This window comes from Triturus cristatus, chromosome 6, assembly GCF_964204655.1.
Source record: "Triturus cristatus chromosome 6, aTriCri1.1, whole genome shotgun sequence".
NCBI classification, from domain to species: domain Eukaryota; kingdom Metazoa; phylum Chordata; class Amphibia; order Caudata; family Salamandridae; genus Triturus; species Triturus cristatus.
The window spans coordinates 1,485,086,872-1,485,107,022 of NC_140589.1; the positions used below are offsets into that span (position 1 = coordinate 1,485,086,872).

At 42.9% G+C, this 20,151-nt stretch overlaps 1 protein-coding gene across 2 annotated transcripts in view; it reads left to right on the forward strand.

Annotated features, from left to right (window-relative positions):
• RPS27A (ribosomal protein S27a) overlaps positions 1 to 19,343 on the forward strand; it is a 29,446-nt gene extending 10,103 nt beyond the window's left edge. For both annotated transcript variants that reach the window (XM_085612604.1, XM_085612603.1), the window contains exons 4-7: positions 10,799 to 10,853; positions 12,279 to 12,364; positions 18,862 to 18,993; positions 19,161 to 19,343. In XM_085612604.1, coding sequence (XP_085468730.1) covers positions 10,799 to 10,853; positions 12,279 to 12,364; positions 18,862 to 18,993; positions 19,161 to 19,310 — 423 coding nt within the window. In that variant the 3' untranslated portion in view covers positions 19,311 to 19,343. The remainder of the gene's footprint in view (positions 1 to 10,798; positions 10,854 to 12,278; positions 12,365 to 18,861; positions 18,994 to 19,160) is intronic.
• The last annotated feature ends 808 nt before the right edge of the window (positions 19,344 to 20,151 follow it).

The window sequence follows — 20,151 nt, forward strand, 5'->3', positions numbered from 1 at the left end:
GTAGCACCCGTGAGTGAGCGTAAGCTGTTTAGAGCTAAAACGCGCGTGCCGCCATTGTAACACAATTTTAAAAAAAGGGGATGGGAGGCGTTTGGCCGAGATCGGTGGGCCACAAATAAGAAAGGGGCGCAGCTGCCAATATTGCAGCAGTCTTGCTGCGCTGGTTACTAAAAAAAATGGGCATGGGGAGAGTGTGTCCTGCCTGGAGGAAGTGCTTTATGGAAAAAAAAGTGCTCTCGGGCTGTATTTAAAACATGTAGAGCAACAAAACATGTAACCGGGTAAGTCCTCATGGGAGGTTACAACAGGAGAAAAAGGCGGTACTAAGAAGGGATTACTGAGCCTATTGACGAATCAATAGCCACCGTTTACAAAGGACAGTAACGGGGGCCAATTGAAAAGATGGGCAGAGCTTAAAGGGAGAAGTGTGGCTCAATGGTTAGAGCGGCAGACCCTGATGCAGAGGTCTGGCCCGGACCAGGGTTCAAGTCCCGCCTCGGCGGGTCTTGGGCTCAATTTCCCCAGACCCGATAATTCTCGCCTCGGTGCCTCTTCTAATCATGGGTCCCACTCTGCAACTCTGGGCAATAGCTTGCTTAATCTCCATAACGGCCCCAACAGCGCTAGGATGCCTGGCTTCACCTTGGGGGTGCCCAGGAGTGGGCACTTCACAGGGAAAGGCCAGGAAGGGTTCCACAGCGGTATGTGCACAGCGCCTGAGAGACCCTTTCGGGGTGTGCGGAGCGCTGTATAAATGCACTACATTTACATTTAAAGTCCAGACCTGAATACAGCATGACTCGGAGAGTCATTGCAAGCATTGTCTAGACGACATCTAAAAAGGGAGGTTTGGGCTCTGTCGTTAACCTAACTGTGAAAGTTGTTAGTTTAGAACTGCCCTTCCAGTTTGCAGGGGCATATTAGGAGCCATTTTTACCTTGTCCCATACAGGGTGGCAAAACAAGTGTGGCAGCCCTAGGGGAACCCTAATTTACAGGCCCTGTTTACCCCTGGTACCATATACTACCGACTTGCATGTAAATTGGGCTATGCCAATTGGGTACAAGCCAATTAAATAGGTACCATTTTAAGGGTCCAACACATGCACTGAATCTGGTTTAGCAGGGCTCGGGGCATTTTAAAGCCATTGCACCACTACCTCTTAGTCAAAATGGGGGCAAAAAGTGATGGGGTAAACCTGTAAAAAGCCTGTTTCCTTTCTCATCTGAGGAAAGGTAAGGTGCCCCACATGTAACAACGGCGCACATTGACATGCAGGTGGTACAATAAACATGATTATGCAGTACAACTGACATTTGTGTAGTCTTTCTTACACCGGTGTTTTTTTTTGGCATGTATCCGTGCCTCGTTATTTTTATTTAAATTGTCTGATGGCACACATTCGCTTAACACAGGGATGCACTACATTTGGTACAATTACTTGTTTTCTTTGGTTCAAATTGGTTGACTCGTGGAGATGGTATCCGGGTTCTATGTTTACATAGTCTGGATTGAGTGACATTATGTACACATTACAGCAGTGAAAGTCTGGATCAGACGAAACGCGTGTCACATGTATGTGGAATGGATTTTCTTTGAAAACTGGAAATCTACTGATTGACCGTAGTATATTCTCATAAATCACTGGAAACTTTGGGATTAAACCAGAAAGGTGTACACATCGTTCGACTGTTTATTACTACAAGGAAGTGCTATTCCCTGCTGTTACTAATTAGAGGTGTACTGGTGAGATTTTATAGCTATAGTTTGATCGTAACATAATCTGGGCTATGACATGTGACACTAGTTGGGTAGCAGGGTGTTGGACATTTTATGTAGTACTCGTTACCAATTACGGGCTGTTTAAATAATTTTGGGCAGACTAACCATGCAATTTTCTTGAGTATGTGTTTTTGTTTTATTTCAGGTACCTTTCCTAAATTTGTTGATAACTACCCTTTACAGTGTGTTTCAGTTCAAAACCAGCTCCGCTGTTAGACTCAGTTTGTCTTGTTCATCATTTCCTTTGGTTGATGGGCCTTTGGAGACGCCATTATGCTTCCTTGGGCTACTATAAGCCCGTTCCCTACATCCCCCTTCAAGTCTTTTGTTACTGTGTGAAGCCAGTCGTGTTATATCCATTCTTCTGCTGCTAAACTGAAAGTTTGCGATGGCCTCCGCCCATAAGAGAAGGCATGCTTCTCTTCTGGTAAACCCAGAACATGGCAGGCGTAGTCATTCATTGCGTTCTGTGGGAATACTAAATGACCACATCAAAATTGTGTGTGGTTTTGGGGAAGGGGCTGCTGCCTGTGAATTGTTTTGATATTGAGTTAATTAATTTAGTGTCTAAAATCACAATTGCAGCAGTGGTTTAGTATTGTGGGTGGTGACAGCATAAATTGCAGGGCTGTTTAGCACTCATCCTTTACAAATACTTTCTCACATCTTCGAGTGTTAAGAGGAGGCAAGTAAAGTCATAATCCGAAAATCAGTACTCTGTAGCGGGAATTGTGTGGCCAAGATACATCTTTGCGTAAGGTCGTTTTCTGCGACTTTTTGTTAAATCGAGTCTCCTTCAGCGCCCATCACTAGTTTTTCGTGTGTCTGAAGCCAGAGCAGTATTTTGAGTGGGCCGTTTAGCAGTCCAACACCAGCTCATTTGGGGCATAACTAGTGGGCTAACCTTATGAACGGCCATTAGTCAGTAATCCAAAACTATATTTCATACTGTAATGTTTAGGCAGCATAACTCTGACCGCCATTTAGGTGGGATGTTTTCATCCACTCTGGTTTGAAGATGTTTTTTTAGCAGTCATTTACATTTTTAAAAAGATCCTATTTTTTTGTAGAAGAGTGATTTGGCTGTTTTGTATCCTCAAGATTGCTGCCCTTGGGTCTCTCCTATGGTCCACTTTCATGAACAATGCCCATAAAATGGGCTTGGAGCCAACCAATTGCTTACCATTGGTTGGATTTGTTACTCTTATTTACATGTTATTTATTCAGCGACTTCCTTCTTGTTTGTCCCTTCCATAGAGCATATTTTATTTTTATAAAACAATTTTTATTGCGTCAAATTACGAACACAATGCAGAGCTCTCTACCCCAGAGTCTAACTGCCACCTCTTACAATACTAAATATAAACTCTTGACATTTAATATACATATTTTGCAAAAAGCAATAGAGAGATTAACAAAACGTCCCCCCATGCACTCTACACCATATAGTAAGCAACAAGTACCCACTCACTGCACCACTGACTAATCCCACTTAAACCCTTAGATCCCTACACCACTGCCTCACCTTATTAACCCAAAATAGCCGCATCTCCCATAGAGATGGGCTTAATGTAGAGGCCTCTATAGTCCGCCCATCTCTTCCAGATCTTAAAATGCTTTGTCGGACACCCCCAGGCTTTAAAAATGGGAGTCTCCAGGCCAATATTAAAATCATGGCCATTTTTCCATGCTGATACCGAGGGCCTGCCAGTACCGTGCTATGCCAAGTTTGGCAAGTGTGAAACTCAAGAACATCAGATGGCGCGTATAAATATTCTCCTCCCCCCCCCCCCCCCCCCCTTCCATTATATATAGCAATACCAGTTTAGGGGAAGATGGAAGCTCCCACCCCAAAACCTCAGCTAGGCATGACAGCACCCCCCCTAAACCCCCCCCCCGCCTGAACTTTGCTAGTGCCGCGCACTGCTAGACTATGAAACAGAGTACCATCCTCCTGACCGCATCTCAAGCAAAGCAGGGATGCTATCAAACCCGCCCTCCACAGTCTGACCCGAGTGTAGTATACCCAGTGCAGATAACTGAATTGGATCAGTCTGAAGCGCATTGCTATTTCCACACCTTGGAGACAAGCCAGTGCCTCCGACCAGTCGTCCCCTTCCAGTGGACCCAAATCTTCTGAGTTTATCCAGTGTAGTGGGGCAGTTCGTCACCAAGGACTGGTAGATCTTAGATATCTTACGGTCCTGTAAGTCGCCCACAAACAATTTAGCCTCAGTGGGACTAAATTCTGGAAGGGACTCTTTAAGTCCTGAACACTGGGAAGGACAGCGTGCCTGAACTGCAAATAGCTGTATAATTATGTTTGGGCATCTGGAAATCGCACTGAAGATCCTGGAAAGATTTAAGGACCGTGCCACACTTAACATCCCCCAGGGTAGAAATCCCAATATTGTCCCAGTCTCGCAAAGCCCGCCAGACCGGCAAGTTGCGGCAGCCGACCATTGGAAAATAGGGGAGTCTCCTTCGTCAGCCTGCCCCACCACCCCATCCCCTGCAGAGCCTGTCTCCACACCTGAAAAACCTTCCTGGTGGCAGATGGCAAGGCCTTGCGTGTAGAAGCCGAAAATAGGATGGTATGAAGAGTGTGCCTGCTTATGTGCCACTGCTCCACCGCATAAGCTGGGTCTGATCTATCTCTGTACCACCAGTCGTTTAGTATCAATAACTGCAAGGCCTTATAATAGGAGTGGACATCCGAGGTGGCCAACCCTCTACAATAGGTGGACTGAAAACATGTCCGCAGCGCTACCCTATGTGCCCTACCCGCCCAGAGAATTTGCCCCAGGACGAATCATCCAGGCAAAACCAGGAAGGGAGGACGGGGAAGGGATAGTTCTGTAATGGTTAGAGGAGCCGTGGCAGCGAAACCATCTTAAAAATGGCTGGCCGACCGATCAGGGAGAGAGAGGCATATGAGACCAGGCTCTCAATTAGTCTTGCACACGCGCCCACACCGGCAGAATGTTATGTTCCCAGGACGTGTCCGAGGAGTTTGACAAAAAAACACCCCAATACTTTATACCTACTGTAGTAACCTGCACAGCGGAGGCACAGGCTCCAAGTACCATCCGGCTCCTAAGCGTCCATAAGATGGATTTACTCTGGTTCATAAACAAGCCTGACGACTCACCAAAGATTTCCATAATCAGAAGCAGTCGTGGTCCTGTTCTATTAACATGTGAAAAAAATAAACTGAACATCTCGTACAATGCGATACGGTCCGATAGTCCCTGGGCCCACTCAAAGCCGGCCACCTGTGCTACTATTCGCACCCATGCCGCCAAAGGCTCCATCGCTATGACAACAGCGGGTACCCTGTCCCACAAGGAAACTGCCCCCCCCCCCCCCCAAAAGAACGAAGCCGTAATGTCCATATATAACAGCTTTAAGTAGGACAAATAGCGTGGACCCATATTCAGGCGATCCAGATGGGCAAAGAGATACGTCCAGCTAAGGGAGTCGAATGCCCTATCCATGTCTGCCAGCAGGAGTGCGGCTGGCACCCCCAGCCCCCGAATAGGGTCTATGGCAATGTGTGCCTGTCTGATGTTGTCGCGACGCCCTCTGAGATTGGGAGGCAGTTGGCCAGAACCTTGACAAAAATCCTAGCCTCCACGTTCAATAAGGAGATAGGGCGATATGATGCGGGATGGTCCGGGGGGCGGCCCGGCTCATGAAATAAAACCACTTCAGCATGTCTCCAATCCTGCGGGATACGTCCACGCTCCCGAGCCGCCTCCACCACCCAGAGGAGATGAGGTCTCAATGTCGTAAGGTACCTCTTGAAAAATGTGCATGGGTAACCATTAGGACCCGGGGCCTTCCCTGAATTAAGATCACCAAGAGCTGAGCTCCTCCTCCGTGAGCAGGAGATCCAGCTCTGCACGAGCCGCATCCGGGGTGGGAGATCCCATGGAAACACCTGGATTTGAACATGTAACCTTCATGTTTGAGTCAGATACCTCAACCACTAGGCCCCTATCTCCCATGAGCATAGTTCCTTTACCAGCCTTCTGGTTTGTGTACATGTTCCCTTACACTGCCTATGTTCAGGGGATTACTCCCCCACCCAATTTACGCATTCTGTGCATGTGCAGTGTTTTGTTGCTCTCCCGTGTGTGATGCTTCCCCCACTTCAATTGGTTATGCCCCTCAGCCAGTCTAGTACTACCTCGACTCCTCTACTTTTTTAAAACTCCTCTCCTCTTCCCCCATGCTTGCTTGATGGACAACCATGTGCTGCCACTCCTGAGCATAGGATTGTAAAGGAGGGGGAATGAGGAGGTGGAAATTTACTTTATTGGTGGAAATAAGGATTAGAGCCCACACCCGTAGTCCTCGTCTTTTGTCCCCCAATTGCAGAGCTCGTCTGCATTGGAGCTCCCAGAACAAGGTACCAGAACATACAACATAAAGTAAAGTACAAACCATTCCATAGTGAGAGGTTTTTAACTAAAGTTTACAAAAATAAAGGACTAAAGGTAATGCAAACATACACTATAAGGATGTTGCTTGTGACAGACTTTAAGTAAGGGGGGCTGGGGATAGAATATCTTGAATGCTTAATAAATGTTTTCTACTATTTGGGTAAGCCATCGAAATGACCAGCTTGAGAAACTTTCCCTGCTCAAATATGGATGTAGTTTATTAGCTGCATAGTTGTGTAACAAATTCAACCCAGATTTGGTAACTGAAATAGTCCACCTAAGCGACTTAAATTGGCAATTTGTCGGTTGCATTCTTTTGTGAGTTGTCAATTTGTGTGATGTGGCATCTAGCGGAGAACTATACAGTTTTGCCTCGGGCCTTCTCTTTTTGAGGACTTCTCAGTGTACAGAAGTGCTCTTACATTTTTTTTTTTATTATTATTTATTTTTTTACAAAAGTTATACAGGCTTTTAGATTTGAAGCCTACCAAATAGCGCAGCGGTCTGGTTTGCTAACGACATCATTGGGACATTCAGGAAGCTTCCCCAGAAGTGCATTCTGCCTGTTAATCATTGGCTTTGTAGCTCGCGTTTGCTTGCTTTCGTTTTGCTGTCTCTATTTGTTTTAGGCTATCCAGCTCGTTTGTCCCCTCCTATTTACTGTATTCATCAATCAGTGCTAGATTTCTGTTAACAGGCCTCTAAAATCTTGTTTTATTCTTGGCACTTCTAGAGTGTACGGCTACCTAACGGGCTTCCCAGTGCTAAACTATCTATCATACCAGTTTCAGAATCCTTAGCCCTTAAGTGAATAATGCGGTTTCCTAAAGCCAAGTTAATCCTTATTCATTCTTAATGCTGCCGGTGGGGTGGGTGTTCCATGTTTTAGGAGCTAAATAGGGCAAAGTGTCCTCCGCTCCTAGCTTTTTTTTAATCTTGGGGGGGGGGGGGGGGGGGGGGGGGCAAACCAGTGTAGAGTAGCCAGTTCACTGAAAACATAATTTCGTTTAGGTATTTTTAGTGGTATCCATGCAGCTGCATTTTGTATCACTTGAAGTCTTATGACAACAGATTGAGAGACATCTTTTAGAGGGTATGATTTTGAGTAGAAAAGCTCCTCGTAAACTTGGAGGCTTCTGTTATTCAGTAAAGAAGCAAGTCATTCAAGAGCTAAACCTGTAATTCCAGCCTCTCCTAATGTCCAAAGTAGAATGGAGTGGGACTCGGTATGAAAGGCTGCACTCAAATTCAGTAATATCACTGCGGCTAATCCGCCCTGATAATTTTTTTTCGACTCTTCTATAACTGCTAAAAGTGCTGTTTCCATACTGCTTCCAGGGTGGAATCCAATTTGAGTAGGATGTAATTTATAATTCTCCAAAAATAAGGAGAGATGCCTGTAAACACATTTTTCTAGTATATCAGACTCCTGGAAGTAGTGAAATTAGCCTGTAATTTTCAGATAATGTGGGTTGTAGCATTGTTTTCTTTAGCAGAGGTCTCGCAATCGCACCTTTCTAAGAGGGTAGTCTTGGGTGACAAATTAAAACTATAAATTAGGACCTGGTAGATTGCGTCTTCCCCTTTCATCTGTAAGGCAGGAGGTTCCGGGTCAAGCTTGTATCCGGATTTTACGGTTTTCATAAGCTGATCAATATCTTCCTTACTATCATCCAGGAAGGCTGAATATTGTTCCTTGACCATATGGATCTGAGGGGGTCCATTAACCGAATCATGCTCTATATTCCCTACCAAGGAGGTGTAAATTAACTTTTTCAAGAAAGTAATTTGCCAACATATTGTATCGAGATTCAGATGGCGAAAGCAGTGTTTCTTGGCAGGTTTCATGAAAGAATTGACTATTTTGAATAGTTCTTTTGACAGTCGCTGGCTTTTCTTATAGCATAATGGTAATTTGTTTACTGATGTTTTGTAATGTAATTTACTAGTTGTATCATTTTTTTTCTTCACTTCCCTTCCAATCTTTTGTTATGCTAGTTGCTTATTAATGCAAGGGGCCTGCCACTATGATCTGCCTGTCTTGCACCATCTGATGGGAATGAGTTTATCAAGCAACTCCTTTACCCAAACCCCAAACTTTTAAGATAATTTCCGATATTTCACCCTTTATCTCCGGGATAACATTTTTAAGAGGGTGGTTCCCAGCTAGCCGCAGCCAATTTCGACCAACAGCAACCTCATTATAACTGTTTTACAGGTGAGCTTTTCCTGTTGTCTCTGAGGGTAAAACAGAACAATGTAATGATCTGACCAGCATACTGGAAGAGGCGTCTTTCTCATTTTGAGTATGTTAGTAAAGATGGGATCAAGGAGATGGCCTTTTTGTGTGTAGGGCCCATTACCAGTTGTGTGAGCTGAATCGCAAATTCATCTTGTATTAAATTCCTTGCGCTTTGTCATCTACTATCCTTGAAGTGTAGGTTTAAATCCCACAGCAGATTGAAATTAGCCTTCTGTAGGCTCTGTTTAGCCAAGATATCAGACAAGGCTTGCATAAATAGAGTAGCCGTTCTTATCTTGTCAAGTTTGGTGTGCATTCAAAGACACAGACCAAATGTCAGGCTCTCTCCCAGGGAGGTTGTTGTTTACTTTTCTTTCTCTGACTTCAAAGTGAGAGGATTTATGTGACAAGCATGCTAGCTTCAGGGGAGTGCTTGAGGAAGGTGGTATGTGGTTTTTAAACTATCAAATCAGTAAACTAGGTTGACATTCCACACATCGTTTGTCCGCTGTATACTTATATCAGTGAAACGGTCTTTAAATGTAATGGTGATTTCAATTGAATGTGTTGGCTGTAATGGTAGTGTGCTACCACACCATGCATATACCACTTCACTATATGCTGCTTCGTGCCACTGCACTGAACTCTGCACCACTCCGCGCTGTGACATTCTTGCCCCGCTCCACCACTTTCTTTAAAACAATTTTCGTTTGCATACAACTTACAATAACTGTCTAGACATGGCACAGCAAAGGTATTAAGCATTCCATACACATTATTAAAGTAGAAAAAAGGATGGCAACAGGTCACCATGTATCATCTGAGTGCATAATATAGCATATTGGAAGTCCTGTCCAGCGAATGATCAGTAATCCCTACCTCCTCTGTTTAGCCCTTGCCATGCTGTTAAAAACAGTTCTGTACTGGACATCAACGTTCTGAAATCTCCCCTGCATGTTCGGTGCCTCCCCAAGGCATCAGGTGTAGGTTGGGGGTGCTAGGCTGCTACTCCATAATTAAATCCCAGCTGATAGCGGCTGCCCACTCTTTGCTGCTATAATGTTACCCACTGTACCTTGCACTCTACTCTGCACCGCTCTCTGCAGCATTTTTATAATGTTCACATGACCCTTGTGTTGAAAACCAAAATCTTTAATTCATCACAAAATAGGTTATCCTGTATGGTGACCAAATGAGGAAACCAATATAATCTTGATCTCATCTACCAGTCGCTCGCCCTCCTCGATATTCCAATAGAAGAAGTTTTAAGAACTAAGATAATTGGAACTTTTACAAAAAATGTTAAATGAGCGCAGTTATAATAGCCTTTAAATCTAGTCTAATGTGGAGGTAGCATTTACATTGAATTGGGAAAAGCTATGTCACCATTCACTTGCCCATTCCATGCAACGTACCTCATCTCCACTAGTGAACACAATAACCGTGTATCTCTAACATTTGACTTTTCAATAGCCGGCAAAATCTCATGAATATTCATTCATCTTAGTAAACCCAGAGATCTGTTTGAAACCTTGGTATTCAAGTCGCCAGCAATCAGTAAATTAGAAGTTGTGTTTTACAGAAGTCTGAGATTAGCTGCCAATTTCTCTCGGTAGGAAGTGATACGAGAAGGACTTTCAAGGTATATTATATATCCTCTATAAAGAATTTTTAAAAATGCTAACCTAGGAACACTTGACAAACCAGAAGGAAAGCAATTTGCACCATGTTCCAGAGAAATTGTTCATTTATAATTTGGGTCCCTACTAAAAACTGTCCCCTGTTCAAGTTGGAAATCCTGATTTATGCTGTCTCAATGGCAGTTTGATGCGGTGTGGTGCCGCGGCCAGGGTGACTGATCCCCGGCTGCAGATTAGCCCAGCACCGTGTGACTCTGGGCAATAGCTTGCTTAATCTTCCCAACGGCCCCCAGCGCCTAGAGACCCTTACGGGTGATTGTTTGCGCTTTACAAATGTGGATGATTATTATTATTCTCCAAGCAAATTGAGCAAATTGGTCTTGTGCGGAACATCTGCACCTCCATGGTCTGTCCGGCTGTTTGAAAGATTTGCTTACCTACGTTTATTTCTATATTAATTTATTGATGTGTCACTGAATATCAATATGTTGCCATAACTTTGCTTCGATTTGATAGTTATGTAGCGAGCTTGGTATGTAGTTTTTTATTTAAAGGCTTGTGAACTAGACCTTTTGAGCAACAGTCTCATATTTTGCTGTTTAACACCATAATCGTTTAGTTAATTTGAGAATGTGACCTAGCTTGCTACAGTTCATCTTTAATAGCTCAACTGTTTTGTTTCTTAGGTTGAACCTTCTGATACAATCGAAAATGTGAAGGCTAAAATTCAGGATAAGGAAGGTATGTTAACATCCCCTTTCAATGCTTGTGTGGTCCATATTCTTGCAAACTTGTTCCTTTTTGCCTGATTTAACTACATAATGTCCTGTGAAGCACTAAAGGAACAGATCATGTCTTTGATTTCCGTGTTTGTGCTAAGTTTTAAGTCCTGTTTCTCAGTTTATTTCTGTGGTAAGCATCATTGGCCTGCATGTTCTATATTGTTGGTCGGAGCATTTGGTTAAGAACCAGTTTGTATAGTGGTAAAACCTTTGTGTGATGGGCCCTGTAAAATGTTGTCTATTAGTCATGCCATTCTTTAGCCGGTCATGGGGAGGGATGTGGACATTTCTTTTCTATGGAACATAAAACCCTCCTTGTGACCATCTGCATGCCCCTTCATTTGGCCATAAGAACTTTCAACCCAGAGTTAGGTTGTGAAGGTACATTTATAGGTTTATACGATTTGCCACTTCAGGCTACAAGAATATAAGCGGAAACACATAACTTCACAGGGGCCCTAAGGTGTCAGCTTTTTGCACTTACCTGTGATCAGCCCAACTGAAAGTGTTCTCAGCAGCGACAAAGGGATGGGCCTCCCCTAAAGGTACACACCCCTTACCTCTATCATCTAACACATGGCAGTGCTTTGGGAAGTCTAATTAGCAGCTGTTTAGTCTTACATTTCTAAAGGGAGCCTTTGACCACCCTGGTGATTAGATCTCCAACCATACCATGTAGGTATGCATTTCCAAGGTCTAGGGAAGCTCTCCTTGCCCTCCATTTTGGTCAGTGTCAACCCAGAGGCATTTAACATTTTATAAAGCCAGGATTATGTGAAGTTTCATGGGATTCTGTGCTGCAGGACAACTTTACATTGAATGTTTCTACAGTCTTGCATCCCCCAATTGTATACATTTCAAAAAGCATCCTATATATTTTTACGATCCAGCATGAGAACGGACAGTTAACCAACACTTGAGGGTGGATTACAAGCATCCAAGTCACATGCATGTTTACCGTAATCTTAAAGTATTTCAGAAAATTATTCAGAATTTAAAACACATAACCTCTTCAATGAAAGTCATGCCCCTGGAACCTGGGAATACCTTCTCTTTAGCTCATCTATTAAGCCCACTAACAATCTTCATGAACGCCTAGACCCCTGGCCACACTAATGATCACACCTAACTCTTATTCAATCTACCACAGATAAACTGGAGTGAATGCATGGAATGGTTTAAGTGCACAAGACATTAACCAGTGAACGTGGATTTACCTCGAACCTTGGGTTAAGGATCAACAGGCTGTCTAGGGTAAAGCGCATCAAAAAATCCACAGACAAATTGTGTAGCATAACTTGAAAGTCAAGTACACTACTTCAATGTATATTTGTTAGAATTTCTCTTAAATACTAGTGTTAATATATGCTTTTCATTTAAATAGGAATTCCTCCTGATCAGCAGCGACTGATTTTTGCTGGCAAACAGCTAGAAGACGGACGCACTTTGTCTGATTACAACATTCAAAAGGTGTGTTTTTAATGTGATATGTTGTGCACCTGCTCTGCAAACGTTTCCCTGATACCATCTAATGTAAATTGTGCTCTTTGTTCCCATCCATTTCCCAAAATTGGTATTTATACTCTTTTCTTTCCATCAGTGCTAATTGGCTAAGTGCAAAAAATAGACTGGAGTGTGCAGGTCTCTTAAAGAGGTTTCCAATTGGTAAATTACTGCTGGTGAAATTCGATGCCTCTCTTGAATTGTATCTTATGGCACAAGTCTGTTTTTTTTTTTTTTTTTGGTGTGTGTGGGAGTATTGAAACGTAAGGGAATAAAAATGTTGTATTAAATTTGGTATAGTGTGCAGTAGCCTCTGCAGCACCTAGGCTCTGTAAAATGGACCTGTTTAATGTACGAAAAAGCAGTGTAGGGTAGAGTTGCATTACTAAAAAAACGTTAAATAACATTTACCACTGACTGGACAGCCAGCATGAATGGATTTATTTTAAACGTTCCGAAATGTAGCAGATAGTAATAACTTTGTTCCAAGGTTTCTCAGAGGCTGTAGAAAGTGACTGAGCTTGAAGTAGAAATAACACTCACTTGTAGGACATGTGCCCTCTCCATCGAGCACATGCTGGGTTGCGGTATTGGTGAAAGATCATCAACCCAGATTGGTCAGACTGAAGAAATTAAGCTGAGCATACCAATTCACTGCACAACTCTTAGAGATGAAGCAACCAGGTATTGCCTTGTAATATGACGTATGTTAGTCAAATGTGGACTTCCTTGTAAAGAGTAAAATCTGGCCTCTTTTCAGGAAGGCTGCCATGTATAAAATTGGTTTAGATTGGAGGCAGCTTTAGCTGTTTAGCTAAACATGTTTTCCAAAACCGCCGTAACAAAAAATACATATCTGCTTTCAGGCAGCCTGGTTTATCGATTGGCCTGTTACGGAGGCATTTGTATTTTACCTGTGCACACCGCTGTAGGTCCGTTGTTGGCTCTTGAGTGAGGGATTGCATTTTGCTTGCAAACATTAACACTTCTGTCTAAAAAATGGCTCACTTCAGTGCTAGGGCTGATAGGCCAATTTATTAGTTTTAAATCTTGAATGCATGTTCCATGTGTTTGCAAAAATATCTAACAAATCATAGGCTTGTCAAGGCCAGACTTGCTTTGCCAGTGAAGCAGGAGGGAGGCGTGAATTTCATTGCAGTGGAAAGCATCAATATATACAGGGTGCCCAGAAAAATGAAAGAATTGCCAAAAAGTTATCCTGCATATCACTCGAATTTTCAACTATCCTAGTTCAGAAAGCGTGTAGATTTATGATAAATATTTGACAGTAGCTTGCACTGCTCAGGAAAAGTAAACCTAGTTTAGTTTTCCTTTGGCAAAATACTCTGTGGGTGGAATATAGTAAAGTTAACTGAGCAAGTGCTGAATGAGTGGGCTTTACGTCATATACAAATGGCTTGTGGTAGTGTTTAAAGCAATCTAAAGCCGAAGGAGCTGATGGGCTAATTTTGGTAATGTTGTCCTGAAGAAAGGTAACTTCCTTCACAATCCCAGAAGCCAAAGGGAGCATGTTGAGGATAAAGCGTTTTCGGGAAACTACCTTAGTTAGTAGAAGCTATAGGCTTCCGTTTTCAGGTAATCGGTTCATCTTGGAAGGTCTCTGAAAAGAGGGTTGACCACTTCATTAGGAATGGAGAAATTGAATTCTTAATATGAGAGGAATTGTTAGGCAATAGGTTAAAGTGACTGCAAGTTTACTAGAAATAAGATTGAAAATGTTTGAGTGTTGGGCCAGTGACAATTTGCAGCAAATTAGTTATTAAAGGCTATGCATCATCGAGCTAAATTTATCAGGCATTTCAGCAAATCTCCACATAATTTGCAAATCAAAAATGGAATTCCCGGTAGCCGACTTGACAGGTGAGGGATTCTACAACTAATGTAGGTAAAGCAAAATATTTTGAATAAAGGACAGCAGCGTTATTCAATTTAACACGCAGAAAGACGAGCAACCAAGTTGAATGTGAGGTAATGCTTGTATAATACAGATTATGGTAGGATGGAGCATAACTATGTGAAGTACCACTGTTGCTGTTGACATTTGCTAAAGGTAGTTACACTAAAATTCTTTATGGTTGAAATCACAATAGTAACAATCGTATATGTAACTGATTTACCTGAAGAGCTAGGAAGTAACTGAATACTGACAGAACCGTGATATACGATTTCTCGTAGTTTTGGTTGTAGCTGAATATTGAGATGGGTTGGCTGTAGTGAGGGGTTATCGCTTGCAAAGACTTCACTTTTCGGAATTATAATATTTGATTTTACAGATTGTGTGATAATGTAGACACCCTGCCTTGTGGTTTTCTTTGTTGTGAGGTCTGTAGATGTCCGGGTCTGGTGCAGTCTTTCTGAGAGCGTAAATTTCTCCACCAGGCTTGCCCTTTCTGATGCTTTGTATGTGATTCAGTTGGGCTTGAAGCTAGACTTGGAGAGGTAGCCAATATAGTTCATTCAGTATGGAAAATTTTCAGTCTGAACACATTTGTCATTTTTGTTATAGGCAGTAAATAAGCATGTTGCACAAATAGTACTTGGCCTGTGGGTCTTTCACTGCTACAGTCAGCCTGAGGTCTCAAAGCTGCAGGCTCTGCCAAAGGAGACCAGATTGTGAACATACTTGCCTGTCTGGCTCTCTAGCAGTAATGTTGTCTCTTATTGACAGTTGAGGCAGCTGCTGACTGTTTTGCAAAGGAGTAGGGTGCTGGTTATTAGCCTCTGCCTGCTTAGCTATTACTCAGCATCTTTTTATTGACTGTGTAGAACTTGTCCCTGTACTTTGAGAAACCGGTTTGTAGTTGTCACTGAAATATGGAAATGTACTAATGAGATCAAGCAGAAAGGCAAAGGATTGACAGCGAGTTTTGTGATAGTTTTTTTTTTTTTTTTTAATAGTTCACCCTTCGCCAGCTAGTGTGCATCATGGCATTTTTGGGTTTATCGGCTCCCTACCATTGGTGATTTTTCAGAATTATTGTGGTAGTGAGGATACCCTTGGTGAGGATTTGGAGAGCCTGGGAGTTGAGGAGGTACCTAGGGTTTCAGTCTCCCATTTCGGCCTCGTGAGTGACCTAATTTTAAGGCTTGAAGGTTTTTCCTCTGGTGATCCCCTATTTGGGTGAGATGGGGTGCATTACTTGCATATGTGTGGCTGTCTCAAGTACTTTAGGGGATAAGACAGCCAGGGGTATGGCCCACTTCCTTTAAATGATGGTGTTATCGAAGGAACTTCATTGGAGTTTGTCTTGCTGCCTTCCTTAACTGTATCAGCTGTGGTGTAGGAAGCTGGCTCTTTATATAGCGGACCAAAACGAGGTACACTGAGTAAAGAGTCCAGTAACCCATATTGGTTTACACAGGCAAAAATGATAACCCCAAAATGCTCTCTTGTGGTAGACTGGCCGAGCAGTTTAGTTAGATCAGGGGGTAGTTCCAAGCATTTGTTGTACTCCTAAATCGGAGTTCAAGTTAGAAAAAGTTGTACATTTTTATACCTAGAACTTTGTAATCAAGTAAGTACTTTTTTAAATATGAATGTTTACAGGTAAAATGTTCACTTGAATGAGTCTACTCAGCAGTGCTTCTGGGAGTGGGTGGCCATATGTTGCATATCATTATTTATGGTTTGTTTCTGGGAGACTCCTTTGGGACTTGGTTCGAGGCTTAGATCCGACCTTCAGGGGCACAGGTACCTTTTCCGGGGGGGGGCTGGCCCAGGAGCGGCAACTTGGTGGATCGAACTTTGAGTCTTCTGTGCCTGCAGACTGGAGAGGAGTGGCTCCTCTACTCCAAGGGAGATGGCTGGCAATCTCCTGGGGTTTTTGGAAGATGCTTAGCTGCAGGACGAGTCACTGGTTACGATTATGGAGACTGGTGCTGGCAGGATTTGGTGCCAAATGACCACAGCAAGTCTTAAATTATTGCTTTTCTTGCAGCGTTGTCCTCTTCTGGATCTATCTGATCCGGAGTTCCTGGCATCAGGGCTGCTTCCTAAATACAATATTTAGGATTGTTTTAGGGGAGTGACAGGTAGTAGCCCATGGAGTATTTACCATTAGAGTGTCTACATCCTCTATATGACCACATCCTGTCGGAATTGGGCATAATCCTGACCAGTGAGCCTAATTCCGCCGCAGCCAAGATGGTTGAATCCTAAGTTGAGTCCAGTGATGGATTTATTAATACGAGATGTTTAATACTAAGCATCTAGTTTCAATGAAGCCATCATGTAACTGGGAAACTCGTAAATATCAGTGTTCAGCACATGTTCTCAAAATGGCTTCCCTGTTCACTTGTAATATCCAAGAATCGACTTGGAAATCACAGGGGCATATCTGTTCATGCATATATCTCCCATACCTGTAATATAGTGCACCCGTCCTTAGGGCTGTAATGCCTTCTGTAGGGGTGGCTTACCTGTACTGCATTCAGTGTCTGCAGGCATGTCGCACAGGAGGTGTGCCGTGTCCTGTCTACTTTTCTCTGCACCATGGCACCCAGCCTGCAATGGCAGTTTGCATGTTGGTGCAGAAGGGTCCCTTAGGGTGGCATAATACATGCTGATGCCCTTGGGGGCCCTCTTTCTCCTCCTTGACCTAGGTACCAGGGGTACTATGTACTAGGGATTTGCAGAAAGTACTAAAGGTACTGCCAACTGGGGGAACAATTGTACAGTTTTAGGGAAAGATCTGGCACTGGGGACCCGGATTGCAGAACCAGTGCACTTCTGTCAAAATTGCATCCGAATCTAGGAAAAAAGTGGGGTGTCTCCGTCAAAGTGGCACTTTCCTCCATATTGCAGTAAGTATTATTGGAGTTTTGTGCTCTTCATAACCATTTTGGAACTATATCAATATCCACTGCAGTGTGCTGTTTTTGCTTGTCTGGGTTATTCTGTGCTTGGCTCTGACATTTGCCTAACAACTTGTAATTGGGATGGATCTGTTCCTTTACGTTTTGTTATTATTGAGGTTTACTCTTCTTTCTCTAACCTCAAAGTGAGAAGCTTTATTTGGCAATCGCCGGGGGGGGGGGGGGGGGGGGGGGGGGTGAAAGGAAAGGCTGTTTCTTCTAGGACATAGCAAAATGTAAACGTCCTTTAAATAAACTGCAAATATATCCATACTAGCATGGCCTAAATACAGCACTTATAAAAAACATTTTTAAATAATGCTGAGGTGTGCTGGAAACATATATTTTAATATGGTCTAACCAAATCGGTACACTAGGTGATGCCATTTCCTCACTATAGTTTGTGCGGTCTAGTTTTATCAGTAATTGTATGATCATTTCAATTGAAAATGTCATGTAATGGCAGTGCGTTACCACACATGCATTATCCACTCTAAGCTGCTCGGTGTACAAAATGGCTAAAGCATATTGGCAAAGTCAATACCCAGGGCCACTGAAATTATGCGATTGTGTGGCCGCTGTTTTTTTCATGATTATGGATTTGTCACTCAATTCATTCTCTGCTGCATAGTCTGCAGACTTCCACAAAATTGTTTCTATCTGAAATGGTTAGAGTTACTAAATAGCAATTGCATGTATCCGCGTAGTGGTAGGCCCTTTGTAAAGGTTGACTGGTCACCTGTCAGTTGCTTCTTGCTATATTTGTGTTAAACCGGTACTGATGATGTGCAGCCTATACCGAGATATTCTCAAGCGTAAAAATGAGAAAATAATGAAGTATTAATATACAGGATATGCTGAACGACTGCATGATTTGCCTTTTCTTGCTGCATATTGGTCATACCTGCCACATAATTTGGCCCTCCCCTGCCACATAATTCCAGTGGCCCGGTCAGTAGCTCTTGCATGGACCAGACCTATTGGCTTTGACAAGGCTTGTTCAATGTTTTACTTGGGTGTTGTACAGCTTTACTGTCCTAGAGGAGAAGGCTCTTATCCCCAATAGATGTCTGCTTATCTTCAGATTCTCTGATACCATTTACAGCTGTTCAATGCTAGTTTACAAACTACAGTATGAATAACATAACCTGCTTATCAAACAAAGGGTCTGTGCCTTAGCCCAGGATTATATTCAGCTGAAAGATGCTGTATTTTAACGTTTGCTTCATCACAAGTTGTTTGGGACAAACCGAATGAAGTGAACTAATGAAAGGAACACTTGCAGGAAAAGTGACATCATTTAGGGCTCCTTATAATTGTCATTATTGATGGTCTTGCTCTATCTGTTACCCGCAGTGCGTATTGGTGCTTATTTTTGAATAAATTTAGTGAATTTGCAAAAGGGCACCTTAAAGCGTTCTTGGCATTGCTATAGCCGGACTTAAAGGGAGAAGAACATTAAACCGCTGTAGCGAGCTACTGCTGCGTTGGAGACTCATAGTATGGCATGCTTGGGGTGTATTCGCAAGTCTTTTCTCTAAACCGTTCATAGTTGTAGATTTTTCATGAGTCCTCATTCCATTTTACAGGAATCTACTCTTCATCTTGTACTAAGACTTCGTGGTGGTGCAAAGAAAAGAAAGAAGAAGTCTTACACCACTCCCAAAAAGAACAAGCATAAGAGAAAGAAGGTTAAACTTGCTGTGCTTAAATATTACAAGGTGGGTTTTCATTTCAGTTCTAAATCCCATATTCGTTGCAGCAGTGAGTACTTCTCAGTTCTGCAAGTCCTGTCAAAACCATTTGCAAGCATATTGGATTTGCTGAATCAAAAATGTTAATTGGCAGACAAGTGTAAGACTGTACTAATACTTGCGTTTTCTTGCAGGTTGACGAGAATGGAAAGATTCACCGTCTGCGCCGCGAGTGTCCATCTGAAGAGTGTGGTGCTGGAGTTTTCATGGCCAGCCACTTCGATAGACATTACTGTGGCAAGTGTTGTCTGACCTACTGTTTCAATAAGCCAGAAGACAAGTAAATGTATTTGTAAATAAAAAATCATTGCTAAGAATTCAGGGTGTTTTTGTTATCCTTTTCATGCCAATCTCCTCAACAATTGTCCGTATGGCACATTGTTTTTTTGCCAACACCAGTATAAATTGTGCTGCCTTTTCCCATGGTTCACTTTGAAAGGTGCAGTATCAAAGTAGGCACAAGGTGACTGTCTCCAAGTCACTCCACTCACATGATCTTCATAAAATGCAGCTACTTGCGTCCAGTAGGAAGATAACGCTGGACATAAAAGCAGTATTGACAAAGACAATAGTGTGTCTTTGCTTGCCAGTGTTTTGGCTTTGTCAGTGCTTACTTTGTAATAGTGGGGGAGGAGATGGCACTTGAGGGATCTACTTCTGTGTGCTCCTTGTAAAAACAAAGAATGCAGTCACTCACAATGACGTTTGCGGAAGGCCCAGAAGATTCTGGAGGAGGAAAGGTCCCTACCCATTTCTTGACCTGGGGACCAAAGCCTAATCTTCTAGGACTGCAAACCTAATTACATTCGAATGTCCAATGCAAACGTGGCATCCAGAGACATTACTAGTGCTTGCTCCTGTATACCAACATTCACAAAGGGGAAGGGGGTCCTTTGGGGCCCCTTCCCTTTTGTCAACGTTGAGTTGGTGGTAAAATGCAATGTTTTGTGACAGCATTGTAGTCGCAAAACATTCACACATACCACTGTGGGTCAGTATTAGGAAGGGACGCCCTAAACACACCCCTTCCTAATACCGCATCGCAAACCATCTTTGCGATTAGGTAATAGATTACTGAGTCGAAAACAGGGCTTGGTACACAGAAGATTGCGCTTTTTTGTTGTT